Source organism: Rhinoderma darwinii, chromosome 12, assembly GCF_050947455.1.
Source record: "Rhinoderma darwinii isolate aRhiDar2 chromosome 12, aRhiDar2.hap1, whole genome shotgun sequence".
In the NCBI taxonomy this organism is placed as follows: domain Eukaryota; kingdom Metazoa; phylum Chordata; class Amphibia; order Anura; family Rhinodermatidae; genus Rhinoderma; species Rhinoderma darwinii.
This window is the reverse complement of record NC_134698.1, coordinates 6,894,134-6,913,973: the sequence shown is the minus strand read 5'-3', so window position 1 is coordinate 6,913,973 and position 19,840 is coordinate 6,894,134. Positions and strand designations below refer to the sequence as shown.

Here is a 19,840-nt window from a genome sequence, read left to right as displayed (position 1 = left end):
ATTTGGATTTCTTGATTTCCAAAATTTGGATGCACCGATTGTGAGTTAACCTGTTGAGTGCCGGTCTATATGAATGCCGCCGTATTTGCGATATATAACAGTTTGAACTTCTGCCTGAAACCATCTATTAAAAATGGAGAAACACACCGGCAATGTTCTCTCTAAGCCTTTGTGGCTAGAGAGCAGTGCATTCATTAACGTGGGAACTGTTCCCTCTAAGCCAGGTGTAGCGGCCACGACGCTCGCAGCCATGGATCTGTGAGCGCTGGTCCCCATCTCCTTCCTAGGAGACGCCAGCGCTCACTTCCGCTCCGGTCTGCTGTGTCCTGTAGGGTGCGCGCGCACGCTCGTGCCTGCTCTTAATGGGCCAGCGCCCACCTGTAAACCAATCATCATCAACCACATGATTTCCTGGTCTATAAGGCGGCCCCAGCCCTTCTGATCCTTGCCTGAGCGTTGTTAGTTATCCCAAGTCTGTCTTGCAGATGGTCCCTTAGTGTTTCCCGTTCCAGTTGTTACCCGTGCCCTGTTACCTGTTCCCGTATCCCGTGCTGTTTTTGTTCCTGTGCATACCAGTGTCGGAGTCGTGTCTACTGCACCTGCTGTCGTTGCCACGTCCAGTGTCTTCTGCCACATCGGATATTTCCCGCCACGTCTGGCGCTACCTGCTGAACCGACCTCCATCCGTGCTGAAGCCACAGCCACTGTCTGGACTAGTTCAGGTACCCAAGTGTTACTAACTACTATAGACTTTCGTATAGACTGTGACCTGGTCAGCTGCCTCTCCGCTACGGCGGAGCGGCCTAGTGGGTCCACATACCCTGTGATCGTGACACCAGGCAATACAAAACATAAAATAAATATTACTGTACAGTGCCCTAATAATTACCCATACAGCAGACAGACATACACAAGGCCACATAGCATTCAAGTAAATATTATTATATAGCATAGAGAGTTAGTGTCTACATCCCTGCGGTCTATGGCAGTTAAGGGATTAATATCAATATCCCTGGCAGACTAGAGCAGTAAAGCAGTTAATGTCAGGATCCCTGGTGGTCTAGGGCACTGAAGGGGTTCATTTTAGGATCTCTGGTGGTCTAGGGCAGTGAAGGGGTTCATTTTAGGATCCTTGGTGGCCTAGGGCAGTGAAGAGGTTCATTTTAGGATCCCTGGTGGTTTAGGGTAGTGAAGGGGCACCATTTTAGGATCCCTGGTGGTCTAGGGCAATGAAGGGGTTAATTTTAGGATTATTGGTGATCTAGGGCAGTGAAGGGGTTCATTTTAGGATCCTTGGTGGCCTAGGGCAGTGAAGAGGTTAATTTTAGGATCCCTGGTGGTCTAGGGCACTGAAGGGGTTCATTTTAGGATCTCTGGTGGTCTAGGGCAGTGAAGGGGTTCATTTTAGGATCCTTGGTGGCCTAGGGCAGTGAAGAGGTTCATTTTAGGATCCCTGGTGGTTTAGGGTAGTGAAGGGGCACCATTTTAGGATCCCTGGTGGTCTAGGGCAATGAAGGGGTTAATTTTAGGATTATTGGTGGTCTAGGGCAGTGAAGGAGTTCATTTTAGGATTATTGGTGGTCTAGGGCAGTGAAGGAGTTCATTTTAGGATCCCTGGTGGCCTAGGGCAGTGAAGGGGTTCGTTTTAGGATCCCTGGTGGTTTAGGGCAGTGAAGGGGTTCATTTTAGGATCCTTGGTGGTCTAGGGCAGTGTATGGGCTCATTTTAGGATCCCTGGGGGTCTAGGGCAGTTAAGGGGTTCATTTTAGAAACTCTGGTGGTCTAGGGCAGTAAATGAGTTCATTTTAGGATCCCTGGTGGTCTAGGGCAGTGAAGTGGTTAGGCCGGCTCCATTAATGTCCAGGTTGTAAAAGGAGGCTGAACATATAACATGCAGATTTTTCGGAGGAATTGTGGCAAAATCCGCAACGTTTGGATGTACCCTGACTGTACAGTTCTGTGTGTGATCGCACAGAGCGTTTTAGGAGTGCTCTGCCCGATCATTAAAGGGGGAGCTCAGGAAGACCGCGTGGGTGCAGACGTTACATAAACAGGAGGAGCTTCTGAGCCACGACCACTTTTAAAAAGGAACAGTACACACTTTGTAGATCAAAACTAGTGCTAAGAAAAAGTGGAATCCAAGAAAGAATTCATTCAATGGCAGAAGCAGTCTGTTTCTGTACACCGCGCAGAGTATTTCAGCCATTACTTTTCTATTTAGTGTTTTCCCATGAAACATTATTCTCAGCCATCATTGAACGTATTGAGCCAGTATGTGTCTTTCCTCTTATATTTAAGAGCTTTTTTTTTTTTTTTTTCCTTCTTTGAGCCGTGTCTCAGACATGACTAACATGAGAACAATCAACCTGTGGTTTGTGCTGGAATTCACTGCAGATTCTTTCGGAGAATTTAGGATTAGATTGCGTCCTGGTTACACATGCAGTAAGTAATAATATATATATGCCAGATGGTTAAAGGGGTTGTCCACTTTGGACAATCCCTTATTGCTAGAAGTGTCCACCAACAATAAGTTGATCACAAGGTGCCCCGCTGCTAGGATCATCAGGGAATCTGGCAGCAAGTGTTCTGTTTCCCCACAGCACCACCACAGGGGAAACTAGGCATTACAGTTCTCCAATAGAGAATAAAAACAAATTAAAAAAAATAATATACAGCCTGGAGTCGCCCCCTACTGTCTAGTTGGTATAAGTTCTATTGACCATGTCTGTTATTTCTATTTCTGAGAAAACTTTTTGACTACCGATATGGCCGTCATTACAGCGTGAAGCTTTTGCAGACTACTGTGCCTAGTTACAGATCAATATGAAGCTGGGGAAATATTGACGCAAAATTTGGGAGAAACGGCATTCATTCGTCTGGAAAAGCTGAGCGACAGATCCTGTGGAAATGTAATGACACTATATAAGTTATTGCTCACGGTCAGCATTTTAGAGGTTAAAACACAAAACGTGGTACTTAGGCAAGTGAAACTAAATTAACATCGGTCCGTCAATGCATGAAATGGGGAGTTTTAGCGAGTAGGGTTTATTATAGGATACATATATGTACAGTCTATATACAGGCAGCGGTGAAGCGCAATGCTGTGGTCAACATTTCGATCAAAGCTCTACCGCTGGAGCCACGTTAGGCATAGCACAGTGTAGATGATTGATCTGGAGTGTTCCTTTAAGGAATTGCTAGTCCTGCTATACCTTTATTAAACCATTAACTCCAAAGCTAGAGCTCTTCATGTAATAAACACTAGGTGGCGCTGTTGCTCTGAGCATTTAGGCCGGTTTCAGCAACCAAGTCTTACTGCTGAGGTTCATGCGCTCAATGTCAGGAGGAGGATAAAGCTTACTGTTTACTTCGTGACTTTCAGAAATGCTCAGACATTTCTTTGGAGGCTTGGACATTTTTTGGAGTTTGTTCTTCTCCTCTAGAGCTCTAAACTGGCTCTCTGGATCTGGTTTCACAGTGGAAGGAGGGGTCGGCACAGGTACGTCGTTGTCTATAGAGGACATTGTCTTATGCCCCGGAAAAGGATTAGACAGGTTTCCTACAGTCGCCCTGTTGTGTAGTCCTCTATGACTCTGAATTCTTTCTTCCAGAGACAAGAACGCTTGGCTTTGGTGGATCAGGTGGTTGGCACACAGCTGCCACTCGGTGGTGCCTGGCAGAACTTGAGTGGGTGAGTAGAGAGAACGACTGGGGTGAAGCGGTAACTCGGTACTATGCTGAGGGGATGAGGCTGGTATGTACAAATTCCCGCTACTTCCAAAATTGCAGCAGGTTCCCGGGAAGCATGAAGTAGGTACGAAGCTATGCCCTGGGTAAAACAAAAAATATATTTTGGGCATCTTATGAACTCCCTTAACACCGAATTCCAGTCCAGTAAATGCATGCAAGTATAATGATCGAGTTACATAAAATTAAAGAATCTATCTTTAGTTCACCCCTTGCAGCTCCCCCTTGTGTATTCTGCAGGTAGTGGGAGTTCAAATTGCCTAGCGACATCATCACTTCCTGTCTGGGTGACTACCATTGTTGTACGAGTAGTGAAATGTACTAAAGTGGTCACAGACTTCCTGCAATGCCAGGTTCTCTGTGAAAGCACCATGGATTTACCATAACGTGCATTATATACAAAGGGCGCTGAGTATATGAATAGAAGGTGCTGCATAAATCAATTCTGTTCTTTCGACCACTAGGTGGCGCTGCCTCATATATTCCCAATTCGGAGAATCCCCAATTTCCGTGCGGTCTAGCGGACCTACAGATTAAATACAAGCCTGAATCCATTGAGACTTACTGCCTACTGTCTTCTTGTTCGAGCTGCTGTCGTAGTCCATTGGGTTCTGGAGTAGCCTGCGACAGGCGAGTTGGTCAGCCAAGAGCTTGTGTGCGAGGATGGTATTATGTAAGGCCTAAAGGAAAAAAAGAACATCCAGTTCTACAAAAATATCATAACAAAAGCCCCTATATCAACGCCACCTTCTCCAACAGGTGCATTACCTCCCTCTGAACACCAGATGGCAGTGCAGTAGAACGACACATACTGTTCCCCAGCAGTGCCGGCGGAGGACATCTCACGTCCCACACCGGGTAGTTAACAAAGACGAGTTTACTGAAGTTAAATTTGTAGGTAAATCGCTTTCCTTTTGTCTTGTGCAGAATTCTTTTGTTGTAGTAATATCTGAAATAAACGTGAACAGATCACCTATATTTAACGGCTCCACATATTATAAAAACCTGAACATTTATAGTGATGACAAACGAACCTGATCTGTGGTCAATCTGCCACACAAAACATATAACTATCCTAAAAGTTCAAAAGTTGGAATTTTTTACCCATTTGGTCCTAGCTTACTTTTGTGTGTTCAGGCCCTTTAAGATTTAAAGGGCCAGCAGTGCAAAAATTGCAACTTAGTTGGTTATGTTTTGTATAAATTAAAATTCAAGACGCTGCTCCAGGTGGAGGTATGCTAACATTTCTGACAACCTGGCCAGTTTTTGTCTACATCTTCTACCTGAACTCCACCTGTCTCTACATTTTCAGTACGATTGAACTCCCCTTGCCAATCTATTCCAACTTTGCCTGCACCGGATACCGATACAACTCTCCTTAATGACATGGTTCTTTGCTAGCGGTCACAATTAGAGGGGTACTCCAACGTCTGCAACCTAGACATCTATCCGGTTGTCCATACCACATTTGTGTGGACTGGAGTACCTACCGTAGGGGCAGGGCACACCACTGCTATTGGGCCTATGATGGTAGGGGGTCCAGCACTGAACTGCTGCCCATACTTGCCATGACACATTTATAATTCTCAATTCTACCTGATTAAATCCATATGCAGTTAGCTCCCCCTAGTGGTGACTACAGGTATCAGGAATTATAAAATATTATACACAAATATTATGAAATACTCTACACAGAATTTTAGACCTAAAAACTGTGGATATCAACTTTAATAAAAGGTGTATAATATTCGGCGGAGCCCTCGGAGTGGTGTACGTTTTGATATGAGACCCTACGATTTCTGTGTATGCCGGTTTGGGGGTATTAGGGGCAAAAGATGGATGGGCATCTCTAAACATGCGAGATTCACTCACCTGAGTGCCCGGCTCAGCTTGTCATAGTTCATCTGAGGTTTACATTTCCTCCGGCCCCACAGCCGGGCCACTTCATCCGGATCCTTGATGACAAACTCTCCGTATTCTCCCTGCTGCCAGGCGATGACATGACGGTACTCCTCCTTCTGCAGCAGCTCCAAGATGAAGTGCCATAGCTGGATCTGCCGGGAGCCGGGGCTGGACTCTGCCTTGTACGCCCAGTCCGGAAATGCCAAACCTGTTAAGAGGGGTTGAGAAAGGTCACATTGCTGGCGGAGAATTGGTGACAACATATTTTAGGGTCACAGTCCTAATTGAATTGTCGTCCATTGGATAACTTTAGGTTTTCACACCAATCATGGAAGCTGGAGACGGAGTAACATCTAAAATTATGAAAAATAAAGACCTACATTTGTCATTTATATAATTGGTGTCTTCTTATGTGGCATGGGGGCCTTTGTGCCACCTCAGTTCCCCGATGCGCTGCTACCTTGGCAACCCCTATAGCCCTGGCTAGTTGTAACCTCTGTATGCCCTTATGTCACTATGACATGTCAAAAGTTGTTTTAGTTACCCTTTAATTATTAGATCAGAAGATTTGATCGGTGGGGGAGATCCCCACCGATCGCTGAAACGAAGGGGCAGAAGGGCTCGGGTGAGCGCGGTTCCCCTTTAAATTCTGATCGGCTTTCCTCAGAGCGGTGTACGGACTCAATAGAAAGTGTATAAGTCCGTACACCACTCGCTCGGCTTTCCGAGGAAAGCCGATCAGAAACAAAAGCGGCACAGCGCTTACCCGAGCCCTTCTGCCGCCACATTGGTGAGAGTCTCAGTGCTCAGTCTTGCATTAGGATTGCAGTTCCCATACCTGGTATCCAATATGAATTTGAGACACAGCCACAGTGCATCCTATCCATCTGTGAAGACGAGACAAAAACATCCATTAAGTTGACCGCTCTGTTCTATAATGGCCCACCACGACTCCGATACGACTTTTTTAGAAGAGCAAATAAAAGGGGGATCCGAACATTGGTTATCATCCGAGATGTCAAAGACATGATGGAGGGAGGGACGCATTATAAACTGGGAGCACCGTCGTTTCCAACAAAGAAGGGGTTGAACATTTTAAGGTCGGAGATTCCCATGTCCTACGCAGCGGTTCTTCGGCTCTTCAGAAACCCCAATGAATTTAGTGACGCCCTTTTATGCATGTGACATCATTGAACTTAATGGTATTCAAAAAGTTTTTTAGTTCTGAAAAACCCTGGACCAGCATGGAAGGAGTTGGGGCATGTTACCCAGCATCATTCCGGCGAACGGTGGACGGAACGTCACATATCTCTTAGATTCTGACGCTTTTTTATGGACCGATTTGCATATGATGAAAAGAAGGTCTTTTTGAAAGATTATTTTTTTTTTAAATTCGTAAAAAAATAAGATATTATTATAACATACTATGTTTTATACAGCATACTAATGTAACTTAAGTCCTGTTTAACTTTCGAAAACTTTTTTAACCACCAAAATTTTTTTTTAATCTTCTGTTGGAGACTTCAATCACCTAATATAATATATTTTATGGAATTTCTATTTCGTAATATTGTAACTATAAAATATAAAAGCACATTTTTTAACTTAAAAGTTCATCAAATTGAACTTTGAAAAAATACTTGGACATAATACAAATAAATGACAGTAAAATTAATACTACATTTGAAGTTTTTGGTCCTTAGAAAATACAGTCCTCACATTTTTTATTTTTTTTTGGGTAAAATATTTCCAGGCCCAATAAATTTTGTCTTATTTGTAGGATATTAAAATTCAGTAAAAAGAGTAATAAAAAAATGTAAATAGAAAGTATGTCATATCGAGGAAATAAATAAATTGGCGTTTTGAATACCGGTTGTAAAAATTTTATAGGTAAAAATTCAGGTCCTACAAATGTAAGAAGATTTTTTTAATATTTTGTTTCTACTTTTTATTATTTTTAGATAGAGCATGGCACAAAAAAAAAAAAAAAAGCAAAACAAAACAAAAAAAAACCAAAAAAAAAAAAAAAGCAAAACAAAAACCAAAAAAAAAACTGACAAAGCGTCGTGACCAGTGAATATTTAAACACAATAAACCCCCCTATTCCCCCCTTTAAAAAATATACAAAAACATTTCGAGCTTTAAATACATGAAATGATACTGAAAATGAAACACTGGTAAAGTATCCTCTTATTATGGCGATCAATGTGGTCGATAAAAAAATGTAAAAAAATGTTAAAATTAAAATAAATTTCATATGTACTTACTCCGAGCCGAAATTTCTGACTACGATTCCCTCCACCGTAGACATAGGAGCACAGGGGATTCTGTTAGATATATAAGATGACCAGAAAAGGAAGGGGGAGGGGGGCTTCCAATCTTCTTATCTGGTCCAAAATAAGACGTAAGTTACACCAGGCTTAGACATAGTCTTATCCTGCTATAGTTGGGCTTTAGAGGGATTTTGGATTCGCTTTTTTTTTTTTCTTTTCTTTCCACCGACCAAAGAAAAGATATCATTAGTTTAATCTTATTAGCTTAAGGGAAATTTAACGGTGTCATCCAAAAGGAAAACGTAAATACCGTATATATTAGAGTAGCAGGTAACGCTTGGGCCGGTTTAGCAAACATTCTGGACTAATGGATGGAGATACAAGAGGTAAATAAATACCACAGTACGCCTTGTAAATTACGGAGTGCTGAATGTGGGGCGGAATCAAAGTTTTTCTTTAACCCCTTTCTGACCGCCTACTGACGCTGGGCAGGCCAAGTCCCGTGTACAGCGAAAGAAAAAGACGTTGCCGTTTAAGAAGGCGATTACTCCAGTGAGCGCTCATTTCCTATGCTCAGAGCAAAAGTAGAAAAGTATTACATAAAAACAAAAAAACCTACACGTAATAGGTATCCATGACCGTATTAACTCGAAGAATTACCGTATTATTCGGACTATAAGACGCACCGGACTATAAGACGCACTAAGATTTTAGACAACAGGAAATACTAAAATACGGAATTTGTTTCCTACTTTTACAAAGAAAAAATAATTTGTTCGGTTCCACCACATCCTGAGAGCCATAACTTATATTTTTTCATCGTTTGAGGGCTTATTTTTGCGGGACGAGCTATAGTTTTTGTTAGCACCATTTTTTTGGTACATACGATTTTTTTTATTCACTTTTTATTTAATTCTTTTTAGGGCTATGGTGACCAAAAAACAACGATTCTGGGGTTTTAAAATAATTATTTTTTTTACGCCGTTCACCGTTTTTTAATTTTACATTGTGCTTGGGGAAATGTAGGAAAATGTTTTGTTTTTCTTAAAACTTTTAATATTTTTTTACACTCCCGAAAATTTATCTAACTTTTTTTTTGAACCAGCGATCATTAGATCATTAGATCACTGGTACAATACACTGCAATACATGGATGAGTTACGGAAACAGCTACGCTGTTTCCATAACTCCCATAGTAGTGAATAGCAGTTACAGAAGCAGCGACGCATGCTACACTGTTTCCGTAATCTGACCATGTACGCGGTTTTCGTAGCTACCGAGTTCCGGAAACAGCGTAGCTTGTGGTGTTATGCTGTTAACGTAAATCCCATTCACTTCAATGAGAGTTCCAGAAACAGCGTAGCTCAGCGAGCACTCGGCTGTTTCCGTAACTCCTGACCACCTAACCAGGAAGTGGCCGGAAGACAGCGGAGCGAGTAAGATAGAATGGGCTTTGTGGGGCCCCGTTCTAGAGATATGTGCAGGTCCCAGAGGTGGGACCCGCATCTATCTGACATTTATGAACATATCCTGTGGATATGTCATAAATGTCCTTCATGGTAAGACCCCATGAATGCCGCGGTTGCTATTGACTGCGGCATTTAACTAGTTAAATGGCCAGGAATAGCGCCATTGCTGTTCCTGGCAGTTATAGCAACATGTCAGCTGTAAAACACAGCTGACACCTGCAGTGTATGGAGCGGGCTCAGCACGTGAGCCCGCTCCGCTCCAAACATCATCCCCTCCCCATGATGTGCCGGCACAACTTGGGTCGGGAAGGGGTTAAGTAAGGAGCAGTTAGGGGGCCCGTCGCTGCCGGATCCCTTAAATGCCAACTATAAGACGCAAATACAGTATTAGAGAATCCGGAGTTAATAGAGAAGCGGGCCCCTCTTCAGGATCCTTATCTATTAGGCAGAGCAGACAGGGACTAGAAAGATAGTCTCTCGCTCTGGAGGACCTATTACAAAGACCATCCCTTGTTTTTACTGTGTAATACTTTACTTTCCCTGTGGAGGCGCTGCAGAGACATTGAGCATTTGCTGCAGGGTTACACTCAGTGATCAGCGGATAGTTGGGAGACACGTCTCACAAAAAGGAATTGTCCAAAGTAGACAAACCCTTAACTACCAACAATAACTGTTTTAACCACACTAGGTCTTCCTTTAGTATTGGTTCGAGGTAATCACATTGCTGTGCAGTGACGCAGCTACAGGGGTTGCAGCTCTCGCAACTGTGACTGGGCCCTGAGCCAGGGGAGCCCATAGCACCCCGCACCACATCTATCCACAGTTACTGTAGTAACTGGAGACTATGTAGTAAACTAGACAGGCCCCTGTTACTACAGTAGTAGTATAATTACCCTCCTCGCCCGATTCAGGTCCGAGCACATCACTGAGTCCTGATGCCTGTCAGTGTCACAATGCAATGTGCGCTGCGCACGACCTCGTGAGGCTGAATTGTGTCAGGGCCTGCAATGCGCCCGCAAATAAAGAGCACCAGATTTAGGAGCGAGGAGTAGTATAAGAATACTGTCTGCCGGGCCCCAAGTGTGAGAGAGAGTGTATGAGAGAGTGAGAGTTTGAGAGAGTGAGAGAGAGAGAGAGAGAGAGAGAGAGTATGTGAGAGGAGAGAGAGAGAGAGTGTATGTGAGAGGAGAGAGCGAGAGAGAGAGAGTATGTGAGAGGAGAGAGAGAGAGAGTGTATGTGAGAGGAGAGAGCGAGAGAGTGAGTGTATGTGAGAGGAGAGAGAGAGAGAGAGAGAGTGAGTGAGTGTGAGAGGAGAGAGAGAGAGTGAATGTGAGAGGAGAGAGAGAGAGAGTGTGTGTGTGAGAGAGAGAGAGTATGTGAGAGAGTGTGCGAGAGAGTGAGTGTGCGAGAGAGTGAGTGTGCGAGAGAGTGAGTGTGCGAGAGAGTGAGTGTGCGAGAGAGTGAGTGTGCGAGAGAGTGAGTGTGCGAGAGAGTGAGTGTGCGAGAGAGTGAGTGTGCGAGAGAGTGAGTGTGCGAGAGAGAGAGAGTGCGCGAGAGAGAGAGAGTGCGCGAGAGAGAGAGAGTGCGCGAGAGAGAGAGAGTGCGCGAGAGAGAGAGAGTGCGCGAGAGAGAGAGAGTGCGCGAGAGAGAGAGTGCGCGAGAGAGAGAGTGCGCGAGAGTGTGCGAGAGAGAGAGTGTGCGAGAGAGAGAGTGTGCGAGAGAGAGAGTGTGCGAGAGAGAGAGTGTGCGAGAGAGAGAGTGTGCGAGAGAGAGAGTGTGCGAGAGAGAGAGTGTGCGAGAGAGAGAGTGTGCGAGAGAGAGTGTGCGAGAGAGAGAGTGTGCGAGAGAGAGTGTGCGAGAGAGAGAGTGTGCGAGAGAGAGAGTGTGCGAGAGAGAGAGTGTGCGAGAGAAAGAGAGAGAGAGTGTGCGAGAGAGAGAGAGAGAGAGTGTGCGAGAGAGAGAGAGAGTGTGCGAGAGAGAGAGAGTGTGCGAGAGAGAGAGAGAGAGAGTGTGCGAGAGAGAGAGAGAGAGAGTGTGCGAGAGAGAGAGAGAGAGAGAGTGCGCGAGAGAGAGAGAGAGTGCGCGAGAGAGAGAGAGAGAGTGCGCGAGAGAGAGAGAGAGAGAGAGTGTGCGAGAGAGAGAGAGTGTGCGAGAGAGAGTGTGCGAGAGAGAGAGAGAGAGTGTGCGAGAGAGAGAGAGAGAGTGTGCGAGAGAGAGAGAGAGTGTGTGCGAGAGAGAGAGAGAGTGTGCGAGAGAGAGAGAGAGAGTGTGCGAGAGAGAGAGAGAGAGAGTGTGCGAGAGAGAGAGAGTGTGCGAGAGAGAGAGAGAGAGAGTGTGCGAGAGAGAGAGAGAGTGTGCGAGAGAGAGAGAGTGTGCGAGAGAGAGAGAGTGTGCGAGAGAGAGAGAGAGTGTGCGAGAGAGAGAGAGAGAGAGTGTGCGTGTGAGAGAGTGTGTGAGAGAGTGTGTGAGAGAGTGTGTGAGAGAGTGTGTGAGAGAGTGTGTGAGAGTGTGTGAGAGAGTGTGTGTGAGAGTGTGTGAGATAGATAGAGTGTGTGTGAGAGTGTGTGTGAGAGAGTGTGAAATAGATAGAGAGTGTGTGTGAGAGAGAGTGAGAGTGTGAGAGAGAGAGGGAGAGATAGATAGAGAGTGTGAGAGAGTAAGCTACGGGTCGTCGGCCATGAAGAGAAGTCGGAAGGAGGGGCCAAGAAGAAGTTTTGCGCCTTTAGCTACGCCCCGATGCTGTGACACGTGACTATCATGTACATAATATATGATAAAATACAAGGGTGTAGACTGCAGCAACGTCCCCTACAGGAAAACTAGAAAGAAGTGGCCCCTTAATAAATGAGCACCATACATGGTACTGGCTGTCAATATCTAAAGCGTCTCTGTTCTAGTCGTCGTCACGCGCATGGTTACCTAGCAACCATTTAGCATGAAGATGTAATAGAACATTCCGTGTTCTACCAGGCATACACACAACACGCAGGTAGTAGATCTGGGATTCTGATTTAATAGGACATGGTTCCAGGATTGGATTTGCGCCTTGGTCTCATGACTTTAATCCCAGCTCTGATTTTCTCAATGAGCTATTACACTAAGCAAACTAAAAGATGATTATAATGCGGGCGGCAGCGTTAGGGGCTGGGAAGGCAGAGGGTCTCACGCTGGATAGGGCCGAGCAGACAGACAGGGTACTGTAAGAGATAAGTCCCCGTCCTGCTTCATCCCTGTAAATCCCAGGTCCAGCCTATTAATTCCTTCACGAGGGATGCCCGGGATCATGGCAGGTGATTGGCCCTTCCCCGACTAATAAAACTCAATGCCGAGGTCAATGCTCTTGTTTGTTTAAAGCTGTTTAATGCTATTAGGCCAAGAGGATTATGGGACACTGAAAGAACCAACAGACTGGGCACAGAGGATTCTGGGATGTCACTTACAATTGTACACACAGGATCAACCGTTTTGGCAGTGAAAACTTGTACAGATTTGTAGGGCAAGACTAAAGAAGATTAGACAGACATGAGACAGACAGACATGAGGCAGGCAGACAGACAGACATGAAGCAGGCAGGCAGACAGACAGACATCAGACAGACAGACAGGCAGGCAGGAGACAGGCATGAGGCAGACAGACAGACATGAGGCAGGCAGACAGACAGACATGAGGCAGGCAGACAGACATGAGGCAGGCAGACAGGCAGGAGACAGGCATGAGGCAGACAGACAGACATGAGGCAGGCAGACAGACATGAGGCAGGCAGGCAGGCAGGAGACAGGCATGAGGCAGACAGACAGACATGAGGCAGGCAGACAGACAGACATGAGGCAGGCAGACAGGCAGGAGACAGACAGGCAGGAGGCAGACAGACAGACATGAGGCAGACAGACAGACATGAGGCAGACAGACAGACATGAGGCAGACAGACAGACATGAGGCAGACAGACAGACAGGTAGGCAGGAGACAGGCATGAGGCAGACAGACAGACAGACATGAGGCAGACAGACAGACAGACATGAGGCAGACAGACAGACATGAGGCAGACAGACAGACATGAGGCAGACAGACAGACATGAGGCAGACAGACAGACAGGCATGAGGCAGGCAGACAGACAGGCATGAGGCAGGCAGACAGACAGGCATGAGGCAGGCAGACAGACAGGCATGAGGCAGGCAGACAGACAGGCATGAGGCAGACAGACAGACAGACAGGCATGAGGCAGACAGACAGACAGGCATGAGGCAGGCAGACAGGCATGAGGCAGGCAGACAGACAGGCATGAGGCAGACAGACAGACAGGCATGCATGAGGCAGACAGACAGGCAGGCATGAGGCAGACAGACAGGCATGAGGCAGACAGGCAGGCAGGCATGAGGCAGACAGGCAGGCAGGCATGAGGCAGACAGGCAGGCAGGCATGAGGCAGACAGGCAGGCAGGCATGAGGCAGACAGACAGGCAGGCATGAGGCAGACAGGCAGAAATGAGGCAGACAGGCAGAAATGAGGCAGACAGGCAGAAATGAGGCAGACAGGCAGAAATGAGGCAGACATGAGGCAGACAGGCAGACATGAGGCAGACATGAGGCAGACAGACAGGCAGGCATGAGGCAGACAGACAGGCAGGCATGAGGCAGACAGACAGGCAGGCATGAGGCAGACAGGCAGAAATGAGGCAGACAGGCAGAAATGAGGCAGACAGGCAGGCAGACAGGCATGAGGCAGGCAGACAGACAGACATGAGGCAGACAGACAGACATGAGGCAGACAGACAGGCAGGCATGAGGCAGACAGACAGGCAGGCATGAGGCAGACAGACAGGCAGGCATGAGGCAGACAGGCAGGCAGGCATGAGGCAGACAGGCAGACATGAGGCAGACAGGCAGACATGAGGCAGACAGACAGGCATGAGGCAGGCAGACAGGCAGGCATGAGGCAGGCAGACAGGCAGGCATGAGGCAGGCAGACAGGCAGGCATGAGGCAGACAGACAGACATGAGGCAGACATGCGATAGACAGACAGACATGCGATAGACAGACAGACATGCGATAGACAGACAGACATGCGATAGACAGACAGACATGCGATAGACAGACAGACATGCGATAGACAGACATGCGATAGACAGACAGACATGCGATAGACAGACAGACATGAGACTGTATACATAAAAAAGGCTGGGGGCGAGTATACCCTTAAATAACATAACACGGGACACCATAGTTTACTTATTTGACGTGGGTTGACTCGAGGTCGGCCACAGCTTTCATTATTCTTATTACATATTAACTTGTAATCATGACAATAACAAACCATTGATTCGGTAAAACCCGTATGTCGGCATACTAACATAAGTGGGCATGTAGGTAAAACCCCCTCATAAAACGCCATCAGGAAGGCGTGTACTCACACTACACCATCCTCCGCCCCACCACGACCCCCAGCCAACAGAAAACGGGCCTGCTCAATCCCGACTCGAAGGCCCGAGAGAAATATATCTAGACCGATGTCCGTGAAGTGAACGCCACCTGGAAGCAAAAAAGTATCCATCATCCCCTTCCAGTTGCCGGTGTCTAATCACTACCCCGCCTCTTTCTCTCACGAAGCCGGATACCCGCGTATATAGAAGTCTCCTGCCCCACTCAATAGCGTTACCATCTCGAGCACCGTGCCAAACAACCCTAGGGACTATTTCCAACCACACAAGCTCGGGGAAGAATGATGCAAAACACTCTAGATCCAATTGTATGAGAGAAATCAATTCACAGAGGCAGACGGAGCATAGGTCATTACCCCCGATGTGAAATACAAGAGTCAGACAGACAGACGCGCAGACCGGGACAGACGCGCAGACCGGGACAGACGCGCAGAGGGCACCAAATGAACTGGGATAGTTTGGCAAAGGATATCCATATGCTTAATTTCAGGGTGACACTTGTTATCATGACGGGTGTCTCGGGTGGGGTTGGTGCTTTGGCCTTTCCTCTGGTTCTTGAAATTCTGTGTTGCTTCGTCACCTACTTTTAGCAATATGGATTTTGAATCTCTGCTATCAATGACCGTACTAAAAAGCTAAGCTACAGAAGCAGATACCAGAGGTGACCACACGGGGTCTCCTGCTGTCGTGGAGAGCCGCATGGCCCCCTTCTATACTAAAGAAGCTGCTGGTGCATATGCCAAAGAACGGAGGAGAGATTTCATAGCCTCTTTATCCAGCAAGAAATGTTCTCCAGTGCTTCATGTTACCTCCCACACTGAGTAATGCACATTGTTTGAGCAGTGAATAAATAAAGGGAGCAACTACTCTGAAAACATTTCTGGTTCACGTTTAAAGTCCATTTAGCCATTGGTCTGACAAACTAAGTAAAACATTTTTACTATAGTACTGCCCCCTATATACAATAATATAACTACTATAATACTGCCCCCTATATACAAAAATATAACTACTGGAATACTGCTCCTATATACAAGAATATAACTACTATAATACTGCCTCCTATATACAAGAATATAACTACTATAATACTGCCTCCTATATACAAGAATATAACTATTATAATACTGCCGCTATATACAAGAATAGAACTACTATAATACTGCTCCTATATACAAGAATATAACTACTATAATACTGCCCCCTATATACAAGAATATAACTACTATAATACTGCCCCCTATATACAAGAATATAACTACTATAATACTGCCCCCTATATACAAGAATATAACTACTATAATACTGCCGCTATATACAAGAATAGAACTACTATAATACTGCTCCTATATACAAGAATATAACTACTATAATACTGCCCCCTATATACAAGAATATAACTACTATAATACTGCCCCCTATATACAAGAATATAACTACTATAATACTGCCGCTATATACAAGAATAGAACTACTATAATACTGCTCCTACATACAAGAATATAACTACTATAATACTGCCCTATATACAATAATATAACTACTATAATACTGCTCCTATATACAAAAATATAACTACTGGAATACTGCTCCTATATACAAGAATATAACTACTATAATACTGCTCCCTATATACAAGAATATAACTACTATAATACTGCCGCATATATACAAGAATATAACTACTATAATACTGCCCCCTATATACAAGAATATAACTACTGGAATACTGCTCCTATATACAAGAATATAACTACTATAATACTGCCCCTATATACAAGAATATAACTACTATAATACTGCCGCATATATACAATAATATAACTACTATAATACTGCCCCCTATATACAAAAATATAACTACTGGAATACTGCTCCTATATACAAGAATATAACTACTATAATACTGCTCCCTATATACAAGAATATAACTACTATAATACTGCCGCATATATACAAGAATATAACTACTATAATACTGCCCCCTATATACAAGAATATAACTACTGGAATACTGCTCCTATATACAAGAATATAACTACTATAATACTGCCCCTATATACAAGAATATAACTACTATAATACTGCTCCTATATATAAGAATATAACTACTATAATACTGCCCCCTATGTACAAGAATATAACTACTATAATACTGCCCCCTATATACACAAGACTATAACCACTATAATACTGCCCCTTATATACAATAATATAACTACTATAATACTGCCCCTATATACAAGAATATAACTACTGGAATACTGCTCCTATATACAAGAATATAACTACTATAATACTGCCCCCTATATACAAGAATATAACTACTATAATACTGCCCCTATATACAAGAATATTACTACTATAATACTGCTCCCTATATACAAGAATATAACTACTATAATACTGCTCCTATATACAAGAATATAACTACTATAATACTGCCCCTATATACAGGAATATAACTACTATAATACTGCTCCTATATACAAGAATATAACTACTATAATACTGCACTATATACAAGAATATAACTACTATAATACTGCACTATATACAAGAATATAACTACTATAATACTGCACTATATACAAGAATATAACTACTATAATACTACCCCTATATACAAGAATATAACTACTATAATACTGCCCCTATATACAAGAATATAACTACTATAATACTGCCCCCTATATACAATATAACTACTATAATACTGCCCCCTATATACAAGAATATAACTACTATAATACTGCCCCTATATACAGGAATATAACTACTATAATACTGCACTATATACAAGAATATAACTACTATAATACTACCCCTATATACAAGAATAGAACTACTATAATACTGCCCCTATATACAAGAATATAACTACTATAATACTGCCCCCTATATACAATATAACTACTATAATACTGCCCCCTATATACAAGAATATAACTACTATAATACTGCCCCTATATACAAGAATATAACTACTATAATACTGCCCCCTATATACAAGAATATAACTACTATAATACTGCCCCTATATACAAGAATATAACTACTATAATACTGCTCCCTATATACAAGAATATAACTACTATAATACTGCTCCTATATACAAGAATATAACTACTATAATACTGCCCCTATATACAGGAATATAACTACTATAATACTGCTCCTATATACAAGAATATAACTACTATAATACTGCACTATATACAAGAATATAACTACTATAATACTACCCCTATATACAAGAATATAACTACTATAATACTGCACTATATACAAGAATATAACTACTATAATACTACCCCTATATACAAGAATATAACTACTATAATACTGCCCCTATATACAAGAATATAACTATTCTAATACTGCCTCCTATATACAAGAATATAACTACTATAATACTGCCCCCTATATACAAGAATATAACTACTATAATACTGCCCCTATATACAAGAATATAACTACTATAATACTGCTCCCTATATACAAGAATATAACTACTATAATACTGCTCCTATATACAAGAATATAACTACTATAATACTGCCCCTATATACAGGAATATAACTACTATAATACTGCACTATATACAAGAATATAACTACTATAATACTACCCCTATATACAAGAATATAACTACTATAATACTGCCCCTATATACAAGAATATAACTACTATAATACTGCCCCCTATATACAATATAACTATTATAATACTGCCCCCTATATACAAGAATATAACTACTATAATACTGCCCCTATATACAAGAATATAACTACTATAATACTGCCCCTATATACAAGAATATAACTACTATAATACTGCCCCCTATATACAAGAATATAACTACTGGAATACTGCTCCTATATACAAGAATATAACTACTATAATACTGCCCCTATATACAAGAATATAACTACTATAATACTGCTCCTATATATAAGAATATAACTACTATAATACTGCCCCCTATGTACAAGAATATAACTACTATAATACTGCCCCCTATATACACAAGACTATAACCACTATAATACTGCCCCTTATATACAATAATATAACTACTATAATACTGCCCCTATATACAAGAATATAACTACTGGAATACTGCTCCTATATACAAGAATATAACTACTATAATACTGCCCCCTATATACAAGAATATAACTACTATAATACTGCCCCTATATACAAGAATATAACTACTATAATACTGCTCCCTATATACAAGAATATAACTACTATAATACTGCTCCTATATACAAGAATATAACTACTATAATACTGCCCCTATATACAGGAATATAACTACTATAATACTGCTCCTATATACAAGAATATAACTACTATAATACTGCACTATATACAAGAATATAACTACTATAATACTACCCCTATATACAAGAATATAACTACTATAATACTGCACTATATACAAGAATATAACTACTATAATACTACCCCTATATACAAGAATATAACTACTATAACACTGCCCCTATATACAAGAATATAACTATTCTAATACTGCCTCCTATATACAAGAATATAACTACTATAATACTGCCCCCTATATACAAGAATATAACTACTATAATACTGCCCCTATATACAAGAATATAACTACTATAATACTGCTCCCTATATACAAGAATATAACTACTATAATACTGCTCCTATATACAAGAATATAACTACTATAATACTGCCCCTATATACAGGAATATAACTACTATAATACTGCACTATATACAAGAATATAACTACTATAATACTACCCCTATATACAAGAATAGAACTACTATAATACTGCCCCTATATACAAGAATATAACTACTATAATACTGCCCCCTATATACAATATAACTACTATAATACTGCCCCCTATATACAAGAATATAACTACTATAATACTGCCCCTATATACAAGAATATAACTACTATAATACTGCCCCCTATATACAAGAATATAACTACTATAATACTGCCCCTATAT

The 19,840-nt window shown here is 42.6% G+C and overlaps 1 protein-coding gene across 1 annotated transcript; it reads right to left on the bottom strand.

The window, feature by feature from the left end:
* Positions 1-3,046: 3,046 nt before the first annotated feature.
* LOC142664451 (ETS translocation variant 3-like protein) lies at positions 3,047-6,536 on the bottom strand. The gene is made up of 5 exons (XM_075843512.1): positions 6,488-6,536; positions 5,620-5,857; positions 4,516-4,696; positions 4,313-4,427; positions 3,047-3,829 (listed from the first exon to the last, which is right to left on the bottom strand). The coding sequence occupies exons 1-5, from the start codon at positions 6,534-6,536 to the stop codon at positions 3,288-3,290; spliced, it is 1,125 nt and encodes a 374-aa protein (XP_075699627.1). The 3' UTR covers positions 3,047-3,287.
* Positions 6,537-19,840: the final 13,304 nt, after the last annotated feature.

Bases quoted from the DNA above. Each gene is read 5' to 3' on its own strand.
- LOC142664451 (XM_075843512.1), bottom strand. From the start codon at position 6,536: ATGGATAGGATGCACTGTGGCTGTGTCTCAAATTCATATTGGATACCA. The intron at 5,858-6,487 runs GTATGGGAACTG...CCCTCTTAACAG, and splicing joins AAATTCATATTGGATACCAG to GTTTGGCATTTCCGGACTGG. The intron at 4,428-4,515 runs GTAATGCACCTG...TTTTTCCTTTAG, and splicing joins CATCTGGTGTTCAGAGGGAG to GCCTTACATAATACCATCCT.